This window comes from Lonchura striata, chromosome 2 (assembly GCF_050655825.1).
Source record: "Lonchura striata isolate lonStrDom1 chromosome 2, ASM5065582v1, whole genome shotgun sequence".
Taxonomy (NCBI): Eukaryota; Metazoa; Chordata; class Aves; order Passeriformes; family Estrildidae; genus Lonchura; species Lonchura striata.
This window is the reverse complement of record NC_140704.1, coordinates 62,474,632-62,499,343: the sequence shown is the minus strand read 5'-3', so window position 1 is coordinate 62,499,343 and position 24,712 is coordinate 62,474,632. Positions and strand designations below refer to the sequence as shown.

At 41.7% G+C, this 24,712-nt stretch overlaps 2 protein-coding genes and 1 long non-coding RNA gene across 6 annotated transcripts in view; 2 read left to right on the top strand and 1 right to left on the bottom strand.

Annotated features, from left to right (window-relative positions):
• Positions 1-2,446: 2,446 nt before the first annotated feature.
• LOC110478245 (tubulin beta-1 chain) lies at positions 2,447-5,192 on the top strand. The gene is made up of 4 exons (XM_021544780.4): positions 2,447-2,575; positions 3,207-3,315; positions 3,587-3,697; positions 3,918-5,192. The coding sequence occupies exons 1-4, from the start codon at positions 2,519-2,521 to the stop codon at positions 4,976-4,978; spliced, it is 1,338 nt and encodes a 445-aa protein (XP_021400455.1). The 5' UTR covers positions 2,447-2,518; the 3' UTR covers positions 4,979-5,192.
• A 151-nt stretch (positions 5,193-5,343) lies between these two features.
• BPHL (biphenyl hydrolase like) lies at positions 5,344-24,508 on the bottom strand. 2 transcript variants are annotated; one of them, XM_021544781.3, is made up of 7 exons: positions 24,392-24,508; positions 21,309-21,412; positions 19,118-19,284; positions 14,756-14,909; positions 12,301-12,432; positions 8,552-8,675; positions 5,344-5,565 (listed from the first exon to the last, which is right to left on the bottom strand). In XM_021544781.3, exons 1-7 carry the CDS (start codon positions 24,499-24,501, stop codon positions 5,478-5,480), a joined length of 879 nt encoding a protein of 292 aa, XP_021400456.3. In that variant the 5' UTR covers positions 24,502-24,508; the 3' UTR covers positions 5,344-5,477. The 2 variants fall into 2 exon arrangements, with proteins under 2 accessions (XP_021400456.3, XP_021400457.3); XM_021544782.3 differs by having other exon boundaries at positions 12,370-12,432.
• The window catches only part of LOC146768275 (uncharacterized), a 91,711-nt gene continuing 81,122 nt past the window's right edge, over positions 14,124-24,712 (top strand). For all 3 annotated transcript variants that reach the window (XR_014952697.1, XR_014952696.1, XR_014952695.1), the window contains exons 1-2: positions 14,124-14,263; positions 20,968-21,033. This is a non-coding gene — a long non-coding RNA (uncharacterized LOC146768275). The remainder of the gene's footprint in view (positions 14,264-20,967; positions 21,034-24,712) is intronic.

Sequence of the window (24,712 nt, the reverse complement as noted above, 5' to 3'; positions counted from 1 at the left end):
ATCTTCCTGTTTTGAAGGTGTTGTAATTGCAATATGATGTTATACTGTAGTGAGAAACTGAGATGAATAAACTGTCAGTCTGGTGTTGCTGATCAGACACAGCCTCCCACTCCTTTCTTTCCCTTTCATACAACTACACAATTGTGGAGGTTGGACAGAACCTCTGGGATCATCTAGTCTAGTCCTTTACTTTGCCTGACAAGGTCAGCTAAAACAGGTTAATCAAGGTTGTCCCCACCAGGTTTTTGACTGTCTCCAAGACTGGACACCACAATCTCTCTGGGCAACCTGTACCAGAGCAAAGTGGTTTTGGTTTTGGATTTTTTTTTTTTTTAAATATTCAAATTTCTGTATTTCAGTCTGTTTCCACTGATAATCATGTGATATCATGTGTTGCTCAGACATGTCCACTGCCTCTCCTCCCATTACTGTGCACCTCTGAGAGGAGTCTGGCTCCCTCTTTTTTACTGCTTCCCATCAAGCATTTATACACACTGATAAGAATCTCCTGAGCCTTCTCTAGGAAAATTGGTCCCAGCTCTCAGCCACTCCTTGTATGACAGATGCTCCACTTCCTTAACTGCTTTCATGGCCTTTCATTGGACTGACTCCAAAATGGCCATCTCTCTCTTATACTGGGGAGGCCAGAATTGGATGTAAAACTCCAGATGCGTCTCATCACAGCTTATCCCCTTCATTGACCTGCTGGTAACAATCTCCCTTAAACAAGGACATTGCTGGACAACTCATGCTGTTAGGACACACTGCCCACTCACGTTCAACTTGGTGTCCACCAGGATCTCCAGGCTGGTTTTGGCCAAGCTTCTTTCCATCTGGGTGGTCACCAGCATGTACTGTTTCAGTGAGTTGTTCCCTTCCAGGTACAGGACTTTGCACTTCCCTTTGTTAAACTGCATGAGGTTCCTGTCAGCCCATTTCTCCAGCTTACTGTGGTCACTCTGGATGGGCAGCATAATCCCCTGGTGTGTCAGACCCTCCTCCCAGTTTTGTATCATCAGCAGACTTGCTGAGGGTGCACTCTCTTGCCATTTAACTCACTAATGAAGCAATTAAATGGTGTAGGCCAAGGATCAGCCACTGGAGTATGGCACCAATGTCTGGCATCAACATGAATTTTATGCTGCTGATGTTAAACCCTGCAGCTTGGCAGTTTAGCCAGTTTTCACTCCATCTCACTGCCCATTTATCTAGGCCATACCTCATCAACTGGCCTACAGGGATGTTATAGGAGACAGTTCAAAAGCCTTCACAAAATAAACAATGTTAACTATGTTGATACTTGGCAAAGTTTTAGTGCTTGCATCACCATGTTGTCTCCCCTTTGTGCTTTAATGTTGTGCTTGAGGTGAACACTCTCCAGTTCCATTATGCTGAACACAAGGTACACTGTTTTGCATTCTCTTTACCAACCTATTCCTTGCTTCATTGTGGGCTGTCATCTCCCTTCCCTGGTGCTAGTGTAAAGCTGTCCTTACCAGGGTGGCCAGATGAGTAGCAAAGTTACTTTCATCTCTGAAAAAAAAAAAATAGAGCCGTGAATCAAGTACTGTTTTATAATCAAGTTCAGTAGTTTCTGCACAATCAATTATAGACCCTGCTGAAATGTCAGATGTTCTCTCCTTGGCAGCAGTGCAGATACAGGTGTGTATTGCAGTTTGTTCAGTTATATTCTCCTGTTGTCCTTGAACTGTTCCTCCTCCCTTGGTCATCCACCATGTACTTTTCTCAGGGCTTTTTTTTTTTTTTTTTTCCTATGAGAGATCGAGCAAGATACTACTAGCAGGAAGCAGCATAAAATTTTATGCAAGCCCTCTGTGTTCCTGAAATTAGAGCCTCTTGTATATATGTTTAGCAGCACTATCTAAAACACAGTTTCATACTTGAAACTGGTTGTGGGCATTAACATCACCACCCAATGTCTGCTTGTTTCAGGTGCCCAAGCTATGGAAAAATTATGCTTGTGCTTTAGACATATTGAAATATGATAAAGCTGGCCTGAGCTAGAAATACAGGCTTGAGGGTACTACTAAAACATAGCAGCATGTGCTTTGCTGCTGTGGCTTAGCAGACGCGAAGGAAGCAAGGGCACGAATTCCAACAGGTGCGCAAAGACGAGTTAGGCGGTTTTGTTTTCTTTTTCACTCTTTCACTCCAAGATAAGCCATGTCGCATCCGATCCCGGCCTTTTCCCCGACGGCTGGATGCGAAGTTCCCGCAGCACCCCAAGCCAGCGGCGTTCAGCATGCGGAGGGGCCCGCAGCCTGCCTCTCCCAGACCAGCCCGGGCTCGGACGGGGAGCCAGCCGGGACAGCGGGGCGCGGGAGACAATGCCCGGGCCCGCCCCGCGCCGCGCCATTCCCGCCGCACGTCACCGGCGGGCGGAGCGCGGCGCCCGATTTAAGGGGCAGCGAGGGGCGCGGCCGCCGCAGCTGCGGGTGCGGGAGCGGCGGCGAAGGAGGCGGTAGCAGCAGCAGGGGCAGCTTCGGACGCAGGCGCCATGCGTGAGATCGTGCACATCCAGGCCGGCCAGTGCGGCAACCAGATTGGCGCCAAGGTACGGACAGGCGCGGAAGCGGGGCGCTCCTGCCGGTGGTGCGCAGCCCGTCCCGAAATGAAAAGCGACCCGGGGTTTGCTGAGGCGTCGTGGCTAGTGTTACCCCTCGTCCGTGCCGCTCCGAGCTGCTGCGGGGCTGGGCGGGGCAGGAATATGCCGGCGCTCCCGTCCGGCGTGCCCGGCCTTCCCGCAGGCAGCCGCGGCCATCCCGTGCTGCCTCGCCCCTCTGCGGCCGCGGCGCCAGCTGCCGAGGGAGGGAACGGGAGGTGTTTCAGTGTGCAGGTGTTTCCATCTTGTCGTGGCTGCAGGGTCTTAAGCCAGTGCTAGACAATGGGAGGGCACCAAATTGATACAGCCAGAGATGGTTATTGTTTGGATACAAACTACAAAGGAATTAACTTGCACTTCAGTGCTATGGCTCCTCGTCAGCCTCCTGCTAGTTCAGCTGCTGTGGCCAGCGAAGCCCTTGTGCACTGACTCACCTTCCCACCCGGCAGCTGCTCTGCCATGCAAGGGAGTGGTCAGGGCCCGGAATGCATGGGCTGCACCGGGGGTGTGTGATTGGCACTGGCCAGCTGTTTCCACTGGCACTGAAAATGGCCAATTGTAATTTTTCAAAAATTTCCTCTAGTTCTGGGAGGTCATCAGCGATGAGCATGGCATTGATCCCACGGGCAGCTACCATGGGGACAGTGAACTGCAGCTGGAGAGGATCAACGTCTACTACAATGAAGCTGCTGGTAAGTGCCTGCTTGCTCAGATGTCCTCAAATAAATGGGGCAGCCATGACAGTTCATTGAGGCTGGAAATATCCCTGAGCATGAGCTGTCATCTGCCAGTGACTCCTCTAAGAGACCTTTGTTCTCAGAAAGGCTCTGATAACACGGCAGTCTTGATTGTGACAGTGCCTCTCCAGAGAAATGCAGGGAGGTGGAAGGGAACACAGCAGGGCTCCCATGACACTGGCTGCTGACTGCAGGGCTGTAACGCTGCTGCTGGTTCCTCCCACAGGTAACAAGTATGTCCCCCGTGCCATCCTCGTGGACCTGGAACCCGGCACCATGGACTCTGTGCGCTCTGGCCCCTTTGGACAGATCTTCCGTCCCGACAATTTTGTCTTTGGTGAGTGACTGTGGTGTGGAGGATTTCCCAGAGTAGGAACTCCTCACACAGAAAAGGCTTAGCATGGGCATGCAAGTGACCCTGACCCTGGGGAACTTGTATGCCCTTAGCAGAGTGGGGATGGAAGAGAGGGGTGGGCCCCTAGGGAAGGGGCAGGGGCATCATCTGTGTTTGTCCCTGGGGCGCTAATGTGGCACCTGGCTTGTGGTCTGCCCTGTAGGTCAGAGCGGGGCTGGCAACAACTGGGCCAAGGGGCACTACACGGAAGGCGCTGAGCTGGTGGACTCTGTGCTGGACGTGGTGAGGAAGGAGTCGGAGAGCTGTGACTGCCTCCAGGGCTTCCAGCTGACCCACTCGCTGGGCGGAGGCACGGGCTCTGGCATGGGCACCCTCCTGATCAGCAAGATCCGGGAGGAGTACCCCGACCGCATCATGAACACCTTCAGCGTGATGCCCTCGCCCAAGGTGTCGGACACGGTGGTGGAGCCCTACAACGCCACCCTCTCTGTGCACCAGCTGGTGGAGAACACGGACGAGACCTACTGCATTGACAACGAGGCCCTGTATGACATTTGCTTCCGCACCCTGAAGCTGACCACTCCCACCTATGGGGACCTCAACCACCTGGTGTCGGCCACCATGAGCGGCGTGACCACCTGCCTTCGCTTCCCCGGCCAGCTGAACGCCGACCTGCGCAAGCTGGCGGTCAACATGGTGCCTTTCCCGCGGCTGCACTTCTTCATGCCGGGCTTTGCCCCGCTGACCAGCCGCGGCAGCCAGCAGTACCGCGCCCTGACGGTGCCCGAGCTGACGCAGCAGATGTTCGACTCCAAGAACATGATGGCCGCCTGCGACCCCCGCCACGGCCGCTACCTGACGGTGGCCGCCATCTTCCGGGGCCGCATGTCCATGAAGGAGGTGGACGAGCAGATGCTCAACGTGCAGAACAAGAACAGCAGCTACTTTGTGGAGTGGATCCCCAACAACGTCAAGACGGCCGTCTGCGACATCCCCCCGCGCGGCCTCAAGATGTCGGCCACCTTCATCGGCAACAGCACGGCCATCCAGGAGCTCTTCAAGAGGATCTCGGAGCAGTTCACGGCCATGTTCCGGCGCAAGGCCTTCCTGCACTGGTACACCGGCGAGGGCATGGATGAAATGGAGTTCACGGAGGCCGAGAGCAACATGAACGACCTGGTCTCTGAATACCAGCAATACCAGGATGCCACTGCTGATGAGCAGGGCGAGTTTGAAGAGGAAGGAGAGGAGGATGAGGCTTAAGCCACCTGGTATCAAAGGAACTTCGGTAAAGCGGGCATGCACCTGAATGACTTCTGATAGTGGTGGTGAAGCATGTTTTCTATAAACTGTACCCAATTATCCTCTCAGCTTTTGTGACCTTGCCAGATTTCTCAATGTAACAGTTCTGAATCCTAATTCTTACAATGTTTTTTGTCCTTTAATATTAAGAGCACATAAAGGCATGTATTCAAGATCATGGTTTCTGTCTTTCTTAACACCTCTATTGGACAAAGACCAGCTGTTCTGCCTGGGTGGCAACAAGTAAGTTTAAAGGCATGTCAGAAATCTAGCAGTACAGTAGTATGCTCTGATCACTGAGGCTTGCGTGTTCTTAAGACATATGCTTCTCATGCAAATATGTTTAATGTTTTTCTTACGTGATTCAAATCTACCTATTACTCCATTGAAAATGGAAAGCCAACCAAAATTCCTAAACAAGGCAAAGGCTAAGCACCTCTGACTTGTTTTACAGTTCATGTCAGCGTAGAAAATTTTCCACTTCTCTGTTGAAGTCCTTTGCAAAACGCAGGTGTAAATTATGCTTTCCTTCTGGCATCAGAAGTAACCTTAAAAGAGGAAAAAAAAAACCCCACTGATTATTCTGTGGGCATGGGTAATTAAAATGCTTGTTTCATTTTCCTTGCTCTTGGTTATCCCGTAAGGAATTGTAGTAACTCTTATTTTAAGTACTGTCCTTATGTATGTGGTTGGATTGTGAACCACAGCAACAGTTGGAACAGCAAGCATACTACTTGTCCCACTCTGGGGAGGGTAAAATAAGCCTAAATCAAATTTTTGGGTCCTAGACCCAGTTTATAGAAAACTTTCTGATCTTCAGAGAAGGTAAGTTCCAAAACTTATGTAAGATGCATTTTGAAAGGTGTGTAAAGGACCTGAGCATGAGCACTTTTGCCTCTTTCAGAGAACAGTAGTTGTGCTGGGCAGTGAAATGTAGAGTTCTTGTCATTTCCTAAGCTTAGTTAGTTTGTGTAATCTTTCTGCAAAAAGACCATCCAAAATTAAAACCATTTATCCCTTAAAATAAAAAGGAAGTCAGAACTTCTCTGGCTATACCAAAAGCTTAGAAGTAGCACCTGCGAATAAGGTTCAATTTTTATAATATGAATATAAGTTTCACATGTCTAAAATTCTACTTATTTTTGCTTTCTGAGGAAGACTTTATCTATCAGGGACATACACTTCTTCATATGGAAGTGGGAAATTTTTAAAATTGTTTTGTTTTACCACATCCTAAGCAGTTCCTATAGAGCTAAAACCATTTTGACTGATACCATGCTGCCTCCCTGTCTAAGTCCCACTATAGCAAGAGGAATCAACCTCCTTTTGGTGGTGACAAATGCTGTTTTGTTTTGGGAAAAGAGCAGCAGCATGTGAACATATCCAGATTTTCTAGTGAATTCTGTCTGAATTTCATTAAGTCTGTTTCTTGAAAGGTAAGCAGCACACTGATGCACAGATTAAAGCACTGTGCATGCTAGTTCCTATATCTGTTAATGTTTCTGACTGCTGTAATGCTACTGAACTCCAGCCATACCATGCAAATGCAGAATGATGGCATACTCTTTCACCATGAGAGAAGCCAGCAATGTATCTGCACTAAAATCAGAAAAAGCTTTTTCTACTTTACTACTAGACAAAAATCAAGGCAAGAAAAACTGATGGTAGAAGCCTGTGTTACTGAAAACATACTGAATTTAGGCTTTTCTGTCTGCTTCACAATGTAATTTCTAATGCATTTCTAATAGGACCATGTGCCCAAGCATTAATTCCTGAGAACACCATTAGTGTGGTTTATTTTCTGACAAATAAGCATACAGGGGAGCACTTCAGCACAAAGACATGCAAAGAATTACTGGTTTATATTTCACTGGATGGCATTTTCTAACAGTGTTTCATCTTTGACTTGTCTTCCAAAGAGAAGCTATCAGATTCTTGTTGATTTTCTTGGGATAATTTGCCTTAGGTAGCATCTAGAGTACTTTGGAGCTCAGTGAAACCAAGCTGTTCTGAACAGGGCATGTAGGAGTGATAAACCAGCAGACATGAAATAAAACACCTGCATGTGGTAGTTACAAAGATCTCTTGTTCTCATCTTTCCTGTAGCAGAATGCATTATTATAGTCAGCATAGTAACACATGAGATATCATTCATTTTTGCACTGAGATGACACCAGCAAAACAGCTTCCTACACTTCGCATTCATAAAAATACTTTTTCCCCCCCTCACTACTTCTGTTCTCCAGTGCTAATCATCACAGGCTGTTATTAGGTAGTAATAGAATGCTTGCATTTGTGTGCAAATTCATGAAGAAAATTCAGCTGGTAAAATCCCAGCTTTTTATAGGAAGCCTTTCTGGAATTTTCAAGTTGTGCAGGTTTTGGCTGGATAGAGTCAATTTTCTTCACAGCAGCTGGTACTGGGGCTATGTTTTAGATTTGTGCTGTAAACAGTGTTGATAATACAGAGATGTTTCTATTATTGCTGAGCAGGGCTTGCATGGCATCAAGGCCTTGGCTTCTTGTACTGCCCCACTAGGGAGGAGACTGGGGGTGCACAAGGAGCTGGGAGGGGACAGAACTGGGACAGCTGACCAAAGGAATGTTCCATGCTATATGGCATCATAGTGAGCATACAGAGCTGGGGAAAGAAAGAAGGGGGATGTTCAGAGGGATAACATTTGTCTTCCCAAATAAACTGCTATGTGTGATGGAGCCTGGCTTTCCTGGGGATGGTTGAACACCTGTGGGAGGTGTGAGTTAACCCTTGTTTTACTTTGCTGGCATGTGTGGCTTTTGAATTAGCTATTAATCTGTCTTTATCTCAACACATGAGGGTTTTTTTTCCATTTTTACTCAGCTGATTCTGTCCCTGATCCCATGAGTAGGTGAGTGAGTAGTACTGAGTTGCCATCTGGGGTTAAACCACAACACACATGAAGCAAATTTTTCTTGATATTTTTCTTGTTTAAATAATAATGTTTCTGAGCACACCTGTACCTTTTTTTCTTCATTCTGCTTTTCTTATAGACATTGAAAATTCATGGGACAGGTGGAAACAGAATCTTTGAGGTTGTTCACATTATTAGGGCACAGCAAACAGAAGCAAACTGTGTTTCTAATAACTGGGAATCTCTCTCTATTCATAGCATCTAAATTCCCTGTTCTACTGAATGGGACAGAAATGAGATCTCTTGCAGCAAAAGGAATGCAATGGTCATAACAAACAACTTTGCTTGCTTTGATAAAGCTTAGGGAGTAGTAGTTCTGTTTGCATAGTGGAAAGAGGAAAAGGGAATTACTTGGTTTCTCTCAGAGGGCTTTAGGAAGGAGCTTATTAAAATACTGTACTTTTTATACTGCAAGAAAAGTCCAGCTACTCTATTTGCATTGTAACTTGCTAGGGAAGTTCAGAATCACTCTCTGTGTGGCAGAGACAACTTGTCCAAATACTTTTTTTTTTTTTAACAGTGAGTTTGAACTACTTCATTCCTTCCACAAGGATTTTTATAAAAATTCCATCATTTAACTTACCGAGAGCCTTTGATGTGATTATGAATGTATTCTGCATGAGCTTGTGGGACCAAAGGGTCTTTCTCACCATGAATTATAAATGTGGGACATTTAATATCTGGCAGCAACTGTTGGCAGATATTACCTAGGGAGAAAACAAACGAAGGTCACACTTTGGTTTAAAATTGTATGAAAGATGAAACAGCTTCCATAAAGGACTCTGAACTCCATTGGTTCTAGCTATTGCCTCTCCTTGTGGATTGTGTGATTAATCTACGGAACTACATAAGCAGGACTATGATTAATATTTCTTTCTCCAAAATCTTACTTCACTGCAATTTGCTCCATTAATGGATACTAGCACAAAAAGATACAGAAAATCAAGTACTTCTGTTCTATATTTCCCCCAGGCTCCCTTTGACTCTTCAAAGCAAATGCATGAATCTCATTCCCAGCTTTGTTCTTCTTAACCTTAGAGTCTTGTGGTCCTCAGTTTAAGCTGCATTTTGTTGCAGCAGTTGCCAGGTTACAAGATTTGCTACTTTTTTGGAACAAATTAACTTAGGCTGTGCTCATACCTGTTGCACTTCCCAGGCCCGTTGCTGTCTGCAATATTCTAATGGACTGACCCTGGCTGGATGCCAAGCAACTACCTAAGCCTCTCCATCACTCACCTCCACAGGTGGACAGGGGAGAGAAAACAGAATGAAAGGTTCCTAAGTTGAGATAAGGACCAAGAGAAAGATGAATCACCAAATACCATCATGGGCAAAACAGACTCAAATCAGAGATATTAACTGAATTTATTACTAACAAAATCTGAGCAGGATAACGAGAAGTAAAATAAATATTAGAAGCTTCTTCCTGGGTTCTCCTGTCCCTCTGTGGTGCAGGGAGATGGGGAGTGAGGGTTGTGGTCAGTTCATCACAGTTCCTGCTGCTGCTCAGGGAGTCCTTCCACTCCAGTGTGGGGTCCCTCCCACAGACAACAGTTCTCCATGAACTTCTCCAGCATGAATCCATCCCTCAAGCAATGGTTCCCCACAAACTGCTGCCAGGTGAGTCAGCTTTCCACAGTGTGCAGTCCTTCAGGCATAACCTGCTCCAGCATGAGTCCCCCAGTGGGTCACAAGTCCTATCAGGAAACCTGCTCCAGGGTGGGCTCCTCTCTCCATGGGTCTGCAGGTCCCAGCAGGAGCCTGCTCTAGCAAGATTTCCCACAGGTGCAGACAGAGCCCTCTCTTGGGCCCACACCTGTTCTGGTGTGGGTTCCTCCAAGAGCTGCAGGTGGATCTCTACATCCCTGTGGACCTCCATGGGCTGCAGGGGCACAGCTGCCTCACCAAGGTCTGCACCATGGGCTGCAGGGAAATCTCAGCTCAAGTACCTCCTCTCCCTCCTTCTTCCCTGACCTTGGTTGCTGCACAGTTGTTCCTCTCACATATTCTCACTCTGCTCTACTCTGTCTGCAGTAACATCTGTGCAGTAACTTTTATTCCTTTCAAAATATGTTTTCACAGAGGTGTTTCTGCCATCACTGATTGGCTTGGCTTTGGCCAGTGGTATTTCCATCTTGGAGCAGGCTGGCATTGGCTCTGCTAGACACTGAAGAAGCTTCTAGGCACCCTGCAACTTCCCTGGTACCAAAACCTGGCCATGCAAACCCAGTACAAATGCAGAACCATTTGATATCAATAGTACTAAAGCTATTCAAAAGTTGTTTTCCCTGCCCATTCATAATTTTATGTTTACTACTCATTAATCTCATTAGAAGTAATTTTAATGGTTTTGCTTAAAGACTTTGCTGAATTTTCTCCCTTTTTTTTTTCCTAATTTCTTAGTAACCCAATTTTCAAACTCATTGCCGAACTTCCCACATTCTTGCAAGGGAATCTTTGGGCAAAACATCCTTGATGGGCTTTATATTCCATTTTTCTTTGAGATAACTTTGTCTATTCGTAGTTGTCACTTTGCAGCTACAAACAACTCTAAGATTAATGCTCATACATGTACACTTTCCTTAGCTGTAAAGTCAGAGACTGTTTCACAGTTTTTCCAATTGTTTGGTTAGTTATGCAGTCTTTGTTTGCTGTTCTACTGGTTAAATATTTTCATTTAGAACATTTTGCCCATAGTCCTCTAAAGCCTGCAGAAATGTTGACTATTTTTCAGAATGAGCACCAGGTAATTTTAGGTTATTTATCTAGGAACATAGTTGGCAGTCAAACTATTATTTCCCAGTTTTCATTACTAAAATAATCACTAAATTGTATTTACTCTAAAAGCATGGAACAGCAAGAAGAATCTTGGATGTTGCAACTTTATGCAACTTACTCAGTTTTATTAATTGTTGTCTCCTTCTAAAAATTCATTTCTTATGGTATTTTACACTAAAAGCTGTCTCATTTAGGGAAAACAGTCTATTTTTAAAAAGAGCTTAAGTTTTTGACCAACATTGGGTTTACTGTCCTCCTTTGATCTCTAATGGGTTTTATTAACACCTTTTCTTATATCTGCTGTAACTCTGCCTTTGTTGCAGTGTTTTATCTTTAATTGCAAGGTGATCTGTTTGTAATCTAAATTGGAAAACTGTTTTTCCTCTGGAAAAAAACCTCTGCAGTCTGATAGCTGTTATCTCTTGCAGCAAACATTAGGCTTCTCCCAGTATCTGACCCAGTTTCAGCATCTAGGCAATTCAGCTCCTTGTTGCATGTTTCTTGCTGGCTTGTTTTTCACAGTCACTTTATCTCAGTGTCTGAGGCATGTGCAGGCTGTGAAGGGATGTCACAGCCACAGATTCACCAACCTAGGCTTTTCACTTCAGAAAAAAATAATTCTAAGGAGATTCCAGAAAAGGTAAAATAAAATTGGAACCTAATTTGTTATATCACTTTACTGGGAGAAATCCTAGTCCTGTGTTGATCCTATATAAAAATTTATGGCAAAAATATGACACGAAGAAACATTTTCCTTGTAGTACCTGCTGCTGTTAATGTACATCACCTTCTATCTTCCATTGTGAGAGCTACAGGAAAACGTGGATAAGAGTTACAAACACCTTTTTTATACATTATATATTACTGCGTTAGGCAAATTAAAAGCAAATTCCCTCTGAATCAAAATAGAACTGCAGATTATTATTCATAATATCCTTGGCTGAAAAAGTCTATGTAGAGTAATTGCAGAAATCTTCAGGAATAAACAATTATATTGTCTAGTTTAACTTTTTTTTGTTTTATTTTTAAACATCTGAGCTGCTTCAATAGTTCTCAGAATCTGAAGTCCCTTCTTTTTTAACTAAAACATTGCTAAAAGGATTGAAAGGATGCTAAAAGGTTTGAAAGAGTATTTCAGCTCTGTTTGCAAGAAGTGGAAAGAGCATGCCTTACTTTTGGTACATCTTAACTATGCCACCAAGAGATAATCCTTTGACACAGAGACAGAAGAGGAGAGAAAGATTCTGCCTGAGCAGAACCCTTCCTATTTAGTCTGCACAAAAGCAATGACTTAATAATGCAGTTTTGTGGTGGAACAAGAGGAGAGACTCGTCAGCTAACGTTTTCCATAAATGTTTTCCTCCCATACCTTTCTGGTTCTGTGAACCATCTACAGAGTAATTGTGTTATTCCTGAGTGTGAGTCAGACACAGCTTTTAATGCCATATGCAGAGTCCTTCCTTTACTGGCTGCTAGAAGTACTGTTAGAGTAGTAGGCAATTCTGGATTAAAAAGAATTCTAATTGCCCCAGTTTAACACTGTGAAAGTCTTACCATCTGAATTTTCAGCAAAGCGTGATATTCCATCTACCCAAGCCTCACAGGTTTCTGCAAAGTACTTATGTCCATACAGCTCTTCCAGTGGTTTCCTGACCTTTTCACTCCATTTGGAAACATCTCGGATGCCTACATAAAATAAAGTTGAAATATGTCATGTCCTTTCCAGCAAAAAGGTACAAGCCACACCTAATATGGGGAAGTTCTCAAACCAGACTGCAAATATGTATTTCAAACTCGAAAATGTAATGGATGTTTTAAGTAATTCATAGTATGGAAAGAGTAAAAATTATAGTTGTACAACCTCTGCTGTGGTCTTCTGAGTTGTTGAGGAACATCTGAGTTGTAGAGGAACACAAGGAAAACCGGAAAAAAACATAATATTCGAAGGACTCAGTCCTAAAACTTCTGATGGTTCTTTCTTGAAGGCTTTCATAAGAGAAATTCAAGGGCTACCTTGTGTATAAAACTGGGACTGTTTTATAACAGTGTTCTAGACCTGGCAGTTTTTTCATATCCTTTAGCCTTTTGCATGGCCTCATGGATGGAAGTTCTTCCATGGCTCCTACCAACTCTCAGAGGAAGGAAGCTCTTACTGAGGCATTCCAGCAAGCTGACATCATGGTACATTTGCCATAGTTTTACACAAAAACAAGTGACTCAGTACAGATCTGTGACTCATGGCAGGCTGGCTAAAACTGTACAAATAATCTGATATTTTAGTTATTTATCAGATTTTTCTATTTTTTTTCCTCTAAAATTTTCAGTACTGCTCACAAACTAGGTATTCAAAAGGGTTATTTTCACTAAACTATATTCCAGCTGTGCAGCTTTGTACTGACAAAATCTGAAACAAAGTTGGCACAGCAGAGACCAGGACAGTACTGAATCATCAAACTGCAAAATATGCCACTAGCAAAATTTTTAATTTGTTTCAAAAGTTAATTAAGGGAAGAAAGGAATGAGATGTTAATTAACAAAGTGAACCTGTCCAGCCAAATGATAAAGGTAGCTGTGACTGAAAGTATTTTATAACAGCATCTGATTTGAAATGAGACTGCTCACCCCAGGCTAGGTGCTACTGAACAACTGTTTCCCATATAATCTACTGTTTTGTCCTTGTGGTGGGCATTAATTTAAAAAGAGAAGGGAGAAGCCAATGTTGAAAGGACATAGACAACAAATCAACACCTTTCTTTCCTGCTAAACCCTCCAATCCAGCTGACATGCACTGATAAGCCAGTTGTAGAAGACTTGTGCTGCTACTCTCTGCACTCCATCAGCCAGGGAGAGATGTTGAAAGCAACAATTCACAAAGGACAAAGGTCAATATTTCAGTGGGCACTCAATGTAAATAAGGTTTCTTTTTTGTTGTTGTTTTGGGTTTAATTTTTCTTTTACATTTTAGTCTGCTGTGCAGGGAGGAGGTGTCCATTTCATAGTTATACAACAAAAAATTCATAAGTATAAAAACATGTGAAGCATTTTATGGAGCTAAAAAGTATTTTGCTTTCTGACATAAAAAATATATTGCTATTACCACTACCACTTTGAGTTTTAGTATAGGTGAGGTAAATATAGATATGCAATATATACACTTGTAATTTTGCTGAAGCAGGAGAGATTTCACAGCGGATATAAATCAAACTGCAGTCACTAAAATGAAACTATAATGGGTTACATTTGTTGAGAGCAAACATGGTTAACTCTTTTCATTTCTATGTTCAACAGGAAATACGGCCCCTTTCAGAGCTCACCAGCCATTTCTTCCTATTTTTCTTTACAGTGAGCAGTGATCTCAGATTCTATTTCACATGAGTGGAATAAGGACCAGAAACCTCATATTTCTTCACTTTGCAAAGGTTTTCTAATGATAATAATTAACTCTGAAGGAATGCAAATTGTAAAGACACCTTGGGACATTTACTTGAAAGATTAATTTGCTTCCTGAACTTAAAAGGTAAGTTATGAACTTGTTTTCTTACTGTCTATATTATATAGCCCCTAGAGGCAAAAGCTGTAATGAGCTAGCCCAGTAATTATCTGTGGACCTGGTTTTAAAAAGGTTGTGCAAGATGTGAGATAAGAAATCAAACCTGGGGTTTGATAGCATTATTTGGAATTTATTTTTAGAAATTTGTTATAGCAACAAAACTTTCACTTTCTGAAAACTGCTGATAAGCTGCTGTTAGTCCTACTTTTCATCATGGTAAACCGGAAAGGGCTTATTAAAAGATCTATTATATTACCCTTATAATAATTGTTAGAGAGTTTCTCACTATAAATTTAATCTATCTCTATACCTAGCAATGCAGTGAATTTTGTGTCCTGTCTCTTTAGGTTTGTTTTGTCCTCAGCTCTGTCTCCACTTAGCTATTACATGACTAAGATCCTTGGGTCAAGTAGAAAGTAAAATAATTTATTTAGAATACAATATGCAGTTCATACATACCACTGTAAATTCTCACATCCTCTTGAGTAACGCTGGCATTTGCTCCCCAGACAACCAACTTGTGGATAAGATTTGGGTACTTTGCAGCAGCAATGAGTGCTGTAATTCCACCATCACTCCACCCCAGCAAGGAGAACTTCTCAAACTTCAGTGCCTTGATTCATACAAGAAAGTTATATGCAAATCATCAGCTGGCTTTACAGCCAAATGTCAAGTATTTATTGAAAATTAACTCTACCATTTTAGGCACAACACTACGTAGTTAAACTATAGTTAGCTTTAATAGTTAGAAAACATAATTTTCTTACTATATATAAAAATGCTAAAAATAGTCAAATATTTAGGAAACAAAAAATGACATCTGCCATTTCAATTTTCTATAACTCTTCTATGAAACAGGCAGTAGTCCTATTAGATTCTTGCTGCATTTTAAAAAGCCCTCCAAAAAAAGAAAAGTTGATTTAAAATGGAGAGTAAAGACCTTTTCAGAGAGCCTGATAATACAAAGAATCTGTGGAAACTCTTGGTGTGAAGTTGGCAAAGACTACCACAGTGTGGATGGTAAGCAATCCAAGATTAAGCTAAACTTAAGAAAAAGAAAAATGTAAGACTTGAAAAATGGAAGCCAGTGATCTGGTTTACTGATGCTATCTTCTTTTTGGTAACAACCAAAAACAAAAAAACCCAAAAAAACAAACAAAAAAAAAATCTGCTTTTTGGTAACAACCAAAAAACGCTTAAAGTATTTTCTAAAGGAATGTATCAAATTTTAGTTGCTTATTCACATTTTCTGAAGCTTGTGAGTGTATGTTTGAAATGTTACTTCACGGTCAGTTGCAATTTGAAACATGAATAACTAAATGCCTCTTTCTTCAAAAGGAAAGCTTAGGGCAAAAACTTTTACAACCAAGACCTTAATTCATTCTGACCAGTGACAGGACCCAAGGGACCAAGCATGAAGCTGAGTTGGTGGAGGTTTAGGTTGGATATCAGGAAGGGGTGAAACTGGAACAGCTCCACAGGGCAATGGTCACAGCACCAAGCCTGACAGAGCACAAGAAGCATTTGTACAATGTTCTCAGGCACATGGTGTGAACCTTGGAGTGTCCTGCACAGGGCCAGGAGTTGTACTCAATGATCCTGATGGGTCCCTTCCAACTCAGCATGTTCTGTGATTCTATGATAATGCTTTGTTCTAGAATTTCTAACTCTTGTTTCCTCATAAATCACTATATGTTGTAGGGAGTACTGATAGTCACAGGTGAGAGATTTTGTGTGTGTTATGTTCAGTGAAGAAAGAGTGGGGAAGGTAAAGGCACTCATCTGAAGGTTGTAGAGGAACGATGGTTAACCAACGGTACAATGGTTAAGCAATACTTGAAGTTTTGCATACAGGAACTGCGGTTTGTGAACTCACTCACAAGAAAATATATTTCACAGTGTGTTTTGCTTTTGTTCTGCAAAAAATACAGCCTTTTAGATGTAATTAAGGAGACTATTGTACTTTTGGAGCAAAAAGAGCAAGTTAGTTGAATGAGTTGCTTTGGTGCTTGCTGGTGTCAGAAATCCAGGCCTGCTTTGTTGTGACAGAAGAAAGCAAAAATGCAGGCAATGACAGAAACAACTCTCCCTCATACAAAGGGAGAAAAAGAAGTTTCTACTTTGCTAGTAAACTTGATGATCAAGTGAGGCACAACTTTACTAATCAACTCAATATTTAGCAGATTGCTATCCCTATAAGGCTTTTCTGTTTTTGGCTTCATCCTCAGTATTCTGCTCACTGTAGTTTTGACCAATTTTAGATTCCACTCTGCAAATCTGTAATTACTAAACAGAAAATAAATAAGGTAGGGGAAAGAAAGGGACATGTGAAGTAAGAGCTGACAACAAGAAAAGAGAACTTTGAAATTTTGCAGCTGATCAGAAGCTGGCCTTGGTCTGATGAAGAGGTAGTTCATCTGTGTCCAACTTTCACTATTGTGCTCCTGAAGGGTTCCTGGTATCTTGGCAGATTCTGGGGGTTTGCAGCAATGCTTGTAGAGGCTAATTTTTGATGTTGCCACTGTTCCCTTACTGTCAGTAGCAAATGATGGGGCTTAAAGTTGGCTGATGGATGGAATAGCTGATTAAATTTTTGTTCTTCATGCCAGGTTATTTGAGATCTGTTTGCCTCCAGTATTTCTCATGTTTACTAGCCTTTATCTTGATGCATTCTTTGGGGTATCTCAGGATGCCTTTCCAGCAGGAGGAATTTAATTTATCCTCTGCAGCTTTCAGAAAAACAATGTGATGTAACAGATGTGCTGGATAAGGTGTGCATGTTTGCTTGCTTTAATTTTTAACTACTTACAGTATAGGTCACTAACCTAACATGGCCAATACCCTGAAAGCTGATTGCACAGCACAGTTTTGTGGGTGATTTTCTGCTGCCTTTACTCAGTGAGTGAACAAAATTTATTTTGAAGTCACCTTCTCCATCCAGGCCTATGTGAAATGCAATCCAGTGACCACATACAACAGTGAGCTGCAACACATCACTGTGCACTGCATGTATGCTTTCACTGCATCACAGGGAGTGTAGCACAAACAAAAGTTACAGTTGATGTACAAAAACATAGAGAAGCCTAAGCCCATCCTTTTGCTAGGACAGTGGCTCTGAAGAGTAAGAACTTCTTAAATATAAACACAAATTATTTACCTAATGACTTTTTTAATGCTATTGACTTTGCTAGCATTAGACATTTGGGTAGAGGGCAGCAAAGTGGACTCAGGTGCAGTATATTCCTTCTATTTCAAGTAAACTCCTTCACAGAAGACAAATGGAGATACAGAACAGTTTCTTCTGCATAAAGGTGCTAAATACTCCACAGAATTTCAGCTTTTGTTATTTCACAGAAACCTTGTATCACTCACAGCTCCAGCAGAGACACCAGAATATGAAGGAAACTAGAACAAAGGTGCTGAAGGCTCACCATAGGGATATGTTTTTTGGATGATTGTAGGTTGGATGATCTATATAAACTGTTATATTCTGGAAGTCATAGTTAGAATGATTCCTTGGGATTTGTGCTATCCTTTATAATATCCTAAAATAGAAGTAAGTCATCCATGCTTGGAAACACTTTAGTAAGTTGTTATTATATGTTTATATTGAGAAACATCTTCAATAAAACAGGATGCTATGCCTCATTTGCTTTGGCAGCTCTAGAGATTGGTAGGCTGCTGTTCCGTTTGGCTGGAAGCTACATGGTTACATTCCCTCTGGGGAAAACTCTGTTTAATATTTTGCATTTATTAGTATTTGATCAGAGACAAGAAAGGGGGACGACCATTTAGACAGCAAGTTTGTCACCTATTCATGGCAGCATCTTTATTTTCTTTGCTAGTGTAGCAGAAAAAAAATAGAAGATTTACAGTACAGAGAGATAGCTTTTATGGTTAGAGGGCAAATCTGTGTCTTAATCCTGATTCTACTGTCAGACTTACTTTGTTTCACTATGCAGAATCCACCTGGAAGGCCACATTTCCAGTTTCAGATGGGTTTTCAGCCAGGTTATTGTTTACTACAGAAATAGAGTTGGACTGACTGTCTGAATCTTGCCTCATATTTTTGGAATTTTAATGCTCTGTCAAATTTCTTAACATGGTCAAAGAGACTGTATATCTTAATATAAAAAGACAGAATATTAGTTAAAGCTAAACCATAAAATAGTGTCTGCAGTTATAGGACAGAATAAAAGAGGAACACAGAAACACAGATTAGAATAAAAAGTTCTGCAAGAAGGAGAAATAATAACAGCTTTAGGCCATATTATTTATAACCACAATAGCAGTATTAATTAGTAAGATTTGGTATGGTCACAGGAAGCCTTTGATTTCCCACAAAAATTACTTCAGTAATGTACTGTAAAATAAAGCATCAAGTTAATTTTTAGAATCAAATGTTGCTTAAAATGGGCTGCTCCAGGCAAAATGCCAAGATTCTATTAGATAGAAAATTTCCTAAGAGCCCTTCAGTTAAAGGGCTGGTAATCCCTTCAATTAAATTACTTTGCATAGACTTTGTTTCTTATACACACTTAACTAAACTTATATGGTTTTTGGCTGCAAACCTCTTAGAGCAGGGCCTTAGAACAAAAGCACATTGCTTTATATTAATTCCCACTGCTGAACCTCTATGTATCTTGCAGAATAGGTGGAAGAAGAAAATATTTTCTAGAATAGTGTGTATATCCTTTTAAGCCTTCATTTGTATGGTCTTTTCATAATCTGCTGTCTGCTGGAAACAATCTTCCTCCTTCTCAAAATTTAAGGAAAACAACTTAAAAAAAAGAAATAATAAAAATCTCATCATAGATTTACCTGCATAAGATCCACAGCATCTTTTGCATCCCTCTCAAAGAAATCTGGAGGAAAGTCTCGAGATGGAGGAATGGACTTTCCATAACCCCGAGGATCCCAAGCAACAATTGTGAAAAGTTGCTTATTCATAGACTTAAGCTGAGGTCCAAAATCAGTTTGACCACTCCCTGAAACATTATAATTTTTCAATTTTATTAACCACCATACTGCATACATAGTATACATTCTTTCAAGGGAAAGTGGGGAAAATTTGTAGCTTCACTCCAAATAAGAGATTATCCAACAAGTGAAGTACTCTTTAATTGTAACTATCCATTGCAATTCTTAGACAGGAAGAACCACAACTAAAATCTTTAGAAGCATCTGCAGTATGTTCAGAGCAAACTGTTTCTGGTAGATGTGAAAGGTTTTCAAGAACAGCATTCTCATGTATGATTAAATACAATATCTTAAACTGAGTTACTTGAGTAGAGATTTATATTTGACAGATTTAAAGTACCAGCAAGGTCATTGCTGTTTACCTGGGCAATACAGGCGACACTGAGAGGGCAGGAATATTTTGCTACAAATTTGTAAGTGAAGAAGCACTGTGCCAGATGGTTACTTATTTGATAAAGCATCTCTTTTGGTGCTTAAAGCTGACCTTTAAATACTTTGTTGCCTGAGGAGACTGTGGTGCCACAGAAGCATAAAATTATGTAATTTTAATTTTTTAATATGTAAAATTAAGACAAATACAGCCTTTTTTTCTGAGGTGGACCCATTTCTCCTATAAATGATTCAGACCTTCAAAGGATTTAAAAATTAAGTACTCCTGTCTATTACACTAAGCTATCTATGAATGAAGGTAACCTAGCATGAAAGTAAGACTGCAGTTTGTGTTGCTTGTATTGTGGTCATGTGGTAATAGTATCAAATGCTACTTGATTAAAACTTGTTCAAATTTAATGTGCTGAAATATGAAATTTGCTACTTGTTGCTATATTAAAAAGCCATTTAAAGGCATTTTAGAGTTTTTTTTTCTGTTGACTTGGAGAAATCAGTCCTCAGATACCATCAACAGGTCTAAGTTATAAAAGAGGCTTTATATAGCCTGCTATGATGATATCAATGTATGCATAATAACAAAAATAATCAATAACAATAATATTGCTCACAACTGCAGAAATACATTATTTCCGTTTAAAGAGTTTGCATTGGCAACAGTATTGCTAGTTTAAAAAGCTGTTTAAAATCAATAGATTGAAACATATGACTACTTGACATATGACCAGTATTAATTATTTCCACCCTCCCCTTGAGAATTCTTTGAAAGAAAGAACCACACCATGAAGACTTGAAAACATTGCTGCCAAGAAGAAAATGTTTCCTGCTCTTCAGTTCTTGACATTTTATCATCTTATCCAGCAATTCAATTAAGCATTTGCCCAACTCTGAGCACAGTAACAGTCTTACTGACAGCCTGCCATGAACTGTTGGTAAGTCTGATGGATCCTTTAGAACTGCAAGAACCCAGAAAAAATAGGCTGTGTTAATTTTAAAAGGTTATCAAAAACAGAGTTTTCAATGGACAAACACCACTCAGCTAGCAGAACCTGTTGTCAATCTCAAAAAAATCACTGAGAATCTTAATGATGTTGCCTTGAATAAACAAAACATGAAAATACATCTTTAAGCAAAAAATAAATTTTAACACTGACTTTTTCACAATAAACTGTAAGGGTTACATCATGTCTATAAATTCAGTTGGAATCCATCCAGCTTCTAAAGAGGAATGCATAATTCAGTCTGCCTAACAAATATAGCTGACCTGTTTTTTCCTCCCTTCTGCTATTTTCCACCTTGTGTAGCTATTTGCCACCTGTCCTGGACACCACCTTTGCACAGTTAAATCCAAAAGTCCAAGTGACCACTAGGTGAGTCAAGACATCGTATAAAAGGTGCCTGGTAAGATGAAATATTTTAAAAACTGTTAACTGATAGCAACAACTCTGCAATTTCCCTTCTGTTTTAAGTGTAGCAATTTTTTAAAAATGACAATGCTCCATAATCAGGAGCATTGTCATTTAAATTGTTGAATGTCATTGTCATTGATGTTGAATACATTACAAAATAGTTTTGTGCATTCTTGCTGGAGACCACTTGGATAAAGAAGTGGGTGTTCTACAAAGACAAGATAAAATCTCCAAACCTAGCATTCCTGGAAGCAGAAGAACTGCATGGCTTCCTTCTCCTGTTTGCTGATAATGCAGGTGAACTCCATTCACTTGGATTTTGGCAGATGTTATTGAAGTACTAGGGACAGAGAAAGAAGAGAGAAATAGGAAAACATTCAGAGAGTTAATTTTTATTACTACCTGGTCACTTCAGGAATACAGAATAATTACTTTTCCTAGATATTAATGACACCACTGTGAGATTTTAATGGGTCACTTGCCTTTCATGGGTGCATAGAAAATTAAAAAAAGCTTCTCAGGAAAAGAGAATAATTCAGTTGTGACCATTATGTAGCATCCATACCTAGGCTAAAGGATTGGGGGTGGGAAAACAGTTTTGATGGTGCAACCAGGAAAAAATAAAGGCAGCTTTACATGGCTACAGAAATATTGAAATAAATATATTAGAGAGGAGAAACCTCATTCTGTCACAGCATAACTTTCAAAATGGCTGGTGTTCACCTTGCTATTACTAAACTGAGCCTCTTCATCTGCCAGAGAAACCACAATCTATTGTTGCTGCTCCTCATGAACCACAGGGTCTGCAATGAAAACCACTTTGCACTGAGATGAGAGCAGAGAAGAAGAATGTGATAATAATATTTCTGTCAGTGTAATCTCACCAGGAGATAATGCTTAATTGAAAAACACCACATGAGCAATAAATCCACACACTAAAAAATCACCACATAAACTGACTGCACAGGCCATCTTTCAGCCCCAACACTTAAACCCCTACACTAATCTTCAGTACAAAGGAAAACATATGTGTAAATGCAAATAAGTGACCTAAGAAACCATGTCCAGATACAAACTCCTAGTGAGAAAGCAGAAGTAGCACAGATTCAAAGTATCTTCTTAAAAGTATAAACCATTACATCTGTTCTCCCAGGCAAATTTATGCCCTAATGGTTGCAAAACATCTTTTCAACAGCCTAATTAATTTTATTTAAAGGTAATATGAAAAAAATATTGTCATTTGGTTACATATGGCTATTGAGTAACCATAATTTCACCTAGATTAAATATTCATGCCCTATGAATTTAATCACTGTGAATTTCATGTACATAGAGACATGTTGTTTTCCAGCCTCAGATATAATAACAATCTCTATTCCATGATATGCACTGGGCAATTCATTAGCAATTTAATTTTTATATATAAAGTCTGAACTACTTACAGTATGTACAGAGGTGAAAGTGGTGGATTACAGATAAAAGCAATCCCAGTAATTTAAACCCTTTTCATAAGAAAAATGAACAGTAGCTTGCAAACGCAGGCTCCTAATACATAAGTGGCAGTTAAACCACAGAACCTCTTCAACATAAAGCCATTTTAATTTTAAGTAAAATCTTGGATCTGTGTAACCCATCATGCCACATGCCTGAATAAAAGCTGTGACTCTGAAGAATAGTATCAGCTCCTTATGTGCAGATCCAATTTGAGAACTGGAGTACAAATGCAGATCTGTGGCAAGAGTACAGCTCAAAGAAATTGTGTAATTATAACTTCAGTGAGTTTTGCTAAATTGCTATGCTAATGTGATTGTTTGCCTGTAATGCAATATACATATATAATGAGCACTTCCTTATAGTCCATAGTCCATGTATCACATTTGATGTGGTTTATTACATCTTACAATTCAAATTCTGCATGTAGCACTCATATGGCTGCCTTACCCCCTTTTTGAATACTGACTTTCACTTTTTTTCTTTATAAGGGTTTTGTTTTTATTCTTCATATGCCATCTTTTCTTTGCCATCAATTTCAACAGGCACTTTATTATACTTCTCACCACAGTGTATCAGCACATTGCTCTTATTAAATTTTAAGAATAATGTGATGGGCTTTTTTGCTTATGATTAATAATTGCCAAACCCACACTCAGTTCCTAACAAAACAGAAATAATCAATATCTTGTTACTTTTTAAGAAACAGGTTAGCAATGTACAGTTTAACAGACAGTTATATATTCTACTTTCCTGATTCAGATTTTTTTTCCACATAGTTCTGTGTTTTTAGGATTAATTATTAACATCTGGGCCTTGAGAATTTTGCTGAGTCTGTGATGCTTTTCCATTCTTGGATTATGCTTTGGTGTGAAGCTCACTGAAATCCAGGAGTTTCACACAGAGGGTATTTTCAATACTTTTTGGACTAACTACAAACGAGTTGGGGTTTTTATGCACTGAGAAATTGTATTGGAATTGGCAACATCTAAGGCATACTTAATCCTTCCAATACCAAATTTCTGGGAGCCTGAAATCTTCAGGCTTCATCAGTGTGCTTGTCAGTAGGATGACTTCACTTCCGTTAAGGTTTTGTAAATAATGTTTTTTTCATTGGTTGAAAGAATTGGAAACTGTGGTAAAACAAAACAAAAAAACCAAAAACCCCACCCTGGTGTTTTGGATTATTAATGTTAAGGTGTACAACTCTTTGAGAAGCGTTGGATACATACTGCCTATGTTTACCACAGCAGCACAGATGCAGAGTGGGCAGATCTTGTTCCTCGTACTCTCAATGAGTGCAGGTTAATCTGGGAACTACCTCTGTTCCAGCTTTCTACAATACGACCTGCTCTTTATCTGTGCAGGGGAAAAAAATTATGGTACTATGTCAGTTTTCCTCAACAGGATCTGCGGAATAAACGGGATGATATAGATTAGATATTTGATTAGGCGAGTGCTCTCTTGGCTACCTCGGCGACCTCCAGGGAGCCCCTTTCCAGCAGCAGGCGGCGGAGGGCTGGCGGCCAGCGGCACGTCCTGCCCTGCGGGGACCGCCACAGGGGAGGGCGACAGGCACTGCCCAGACGGCGCTGCGGAGCCCTCCAGGTCCGGATCCCGGCAGCGCAGGGAAAGCAGGAGCCGGCTCCTCAGGACACCGCCCGAGTCCCCGCTGTGTCACCTCCGCCCTCCCGATCCCACGCACCACCCCCTCTGCTGACACGCTTTGTCTATCCCGCCGCCTGTCTGACAAATATCCCCTTCCCCAAGCCGCGGGAAGGGAGGAGGGAGCTGGGGAAAGGGAGGAGGAGGCGGCTGTGGATTTTACCCGTAGCAGGCGGCCGGTCCGCGGGGCGGGAGCGGCGCTGCCCGGGCGGGCGGCTGCAACTGCAGCAGCGCCAGAGCCCGCAGGGCCCGGCCCGCGCTCCGCCAAAACATTGCACCCAGCGAGGCCGGCGGGGAGGGAAGGAGACGGGGGAGCCGGCCCGCCTCTCCTCCCCTCCCGCCCCGTGTCCTGCCCCCATCAGGGCCGGCCCGCCTCTCCTCCCCTCTCCTCCCGCGTCCTGCCGCCTCCCCTCCCGTTTCTCCCCCGCCGGGCGGGAGGCGGGGCCACTCCAGGGCCCGTGCAGGGAGAGGGGCGGGGCGGTGT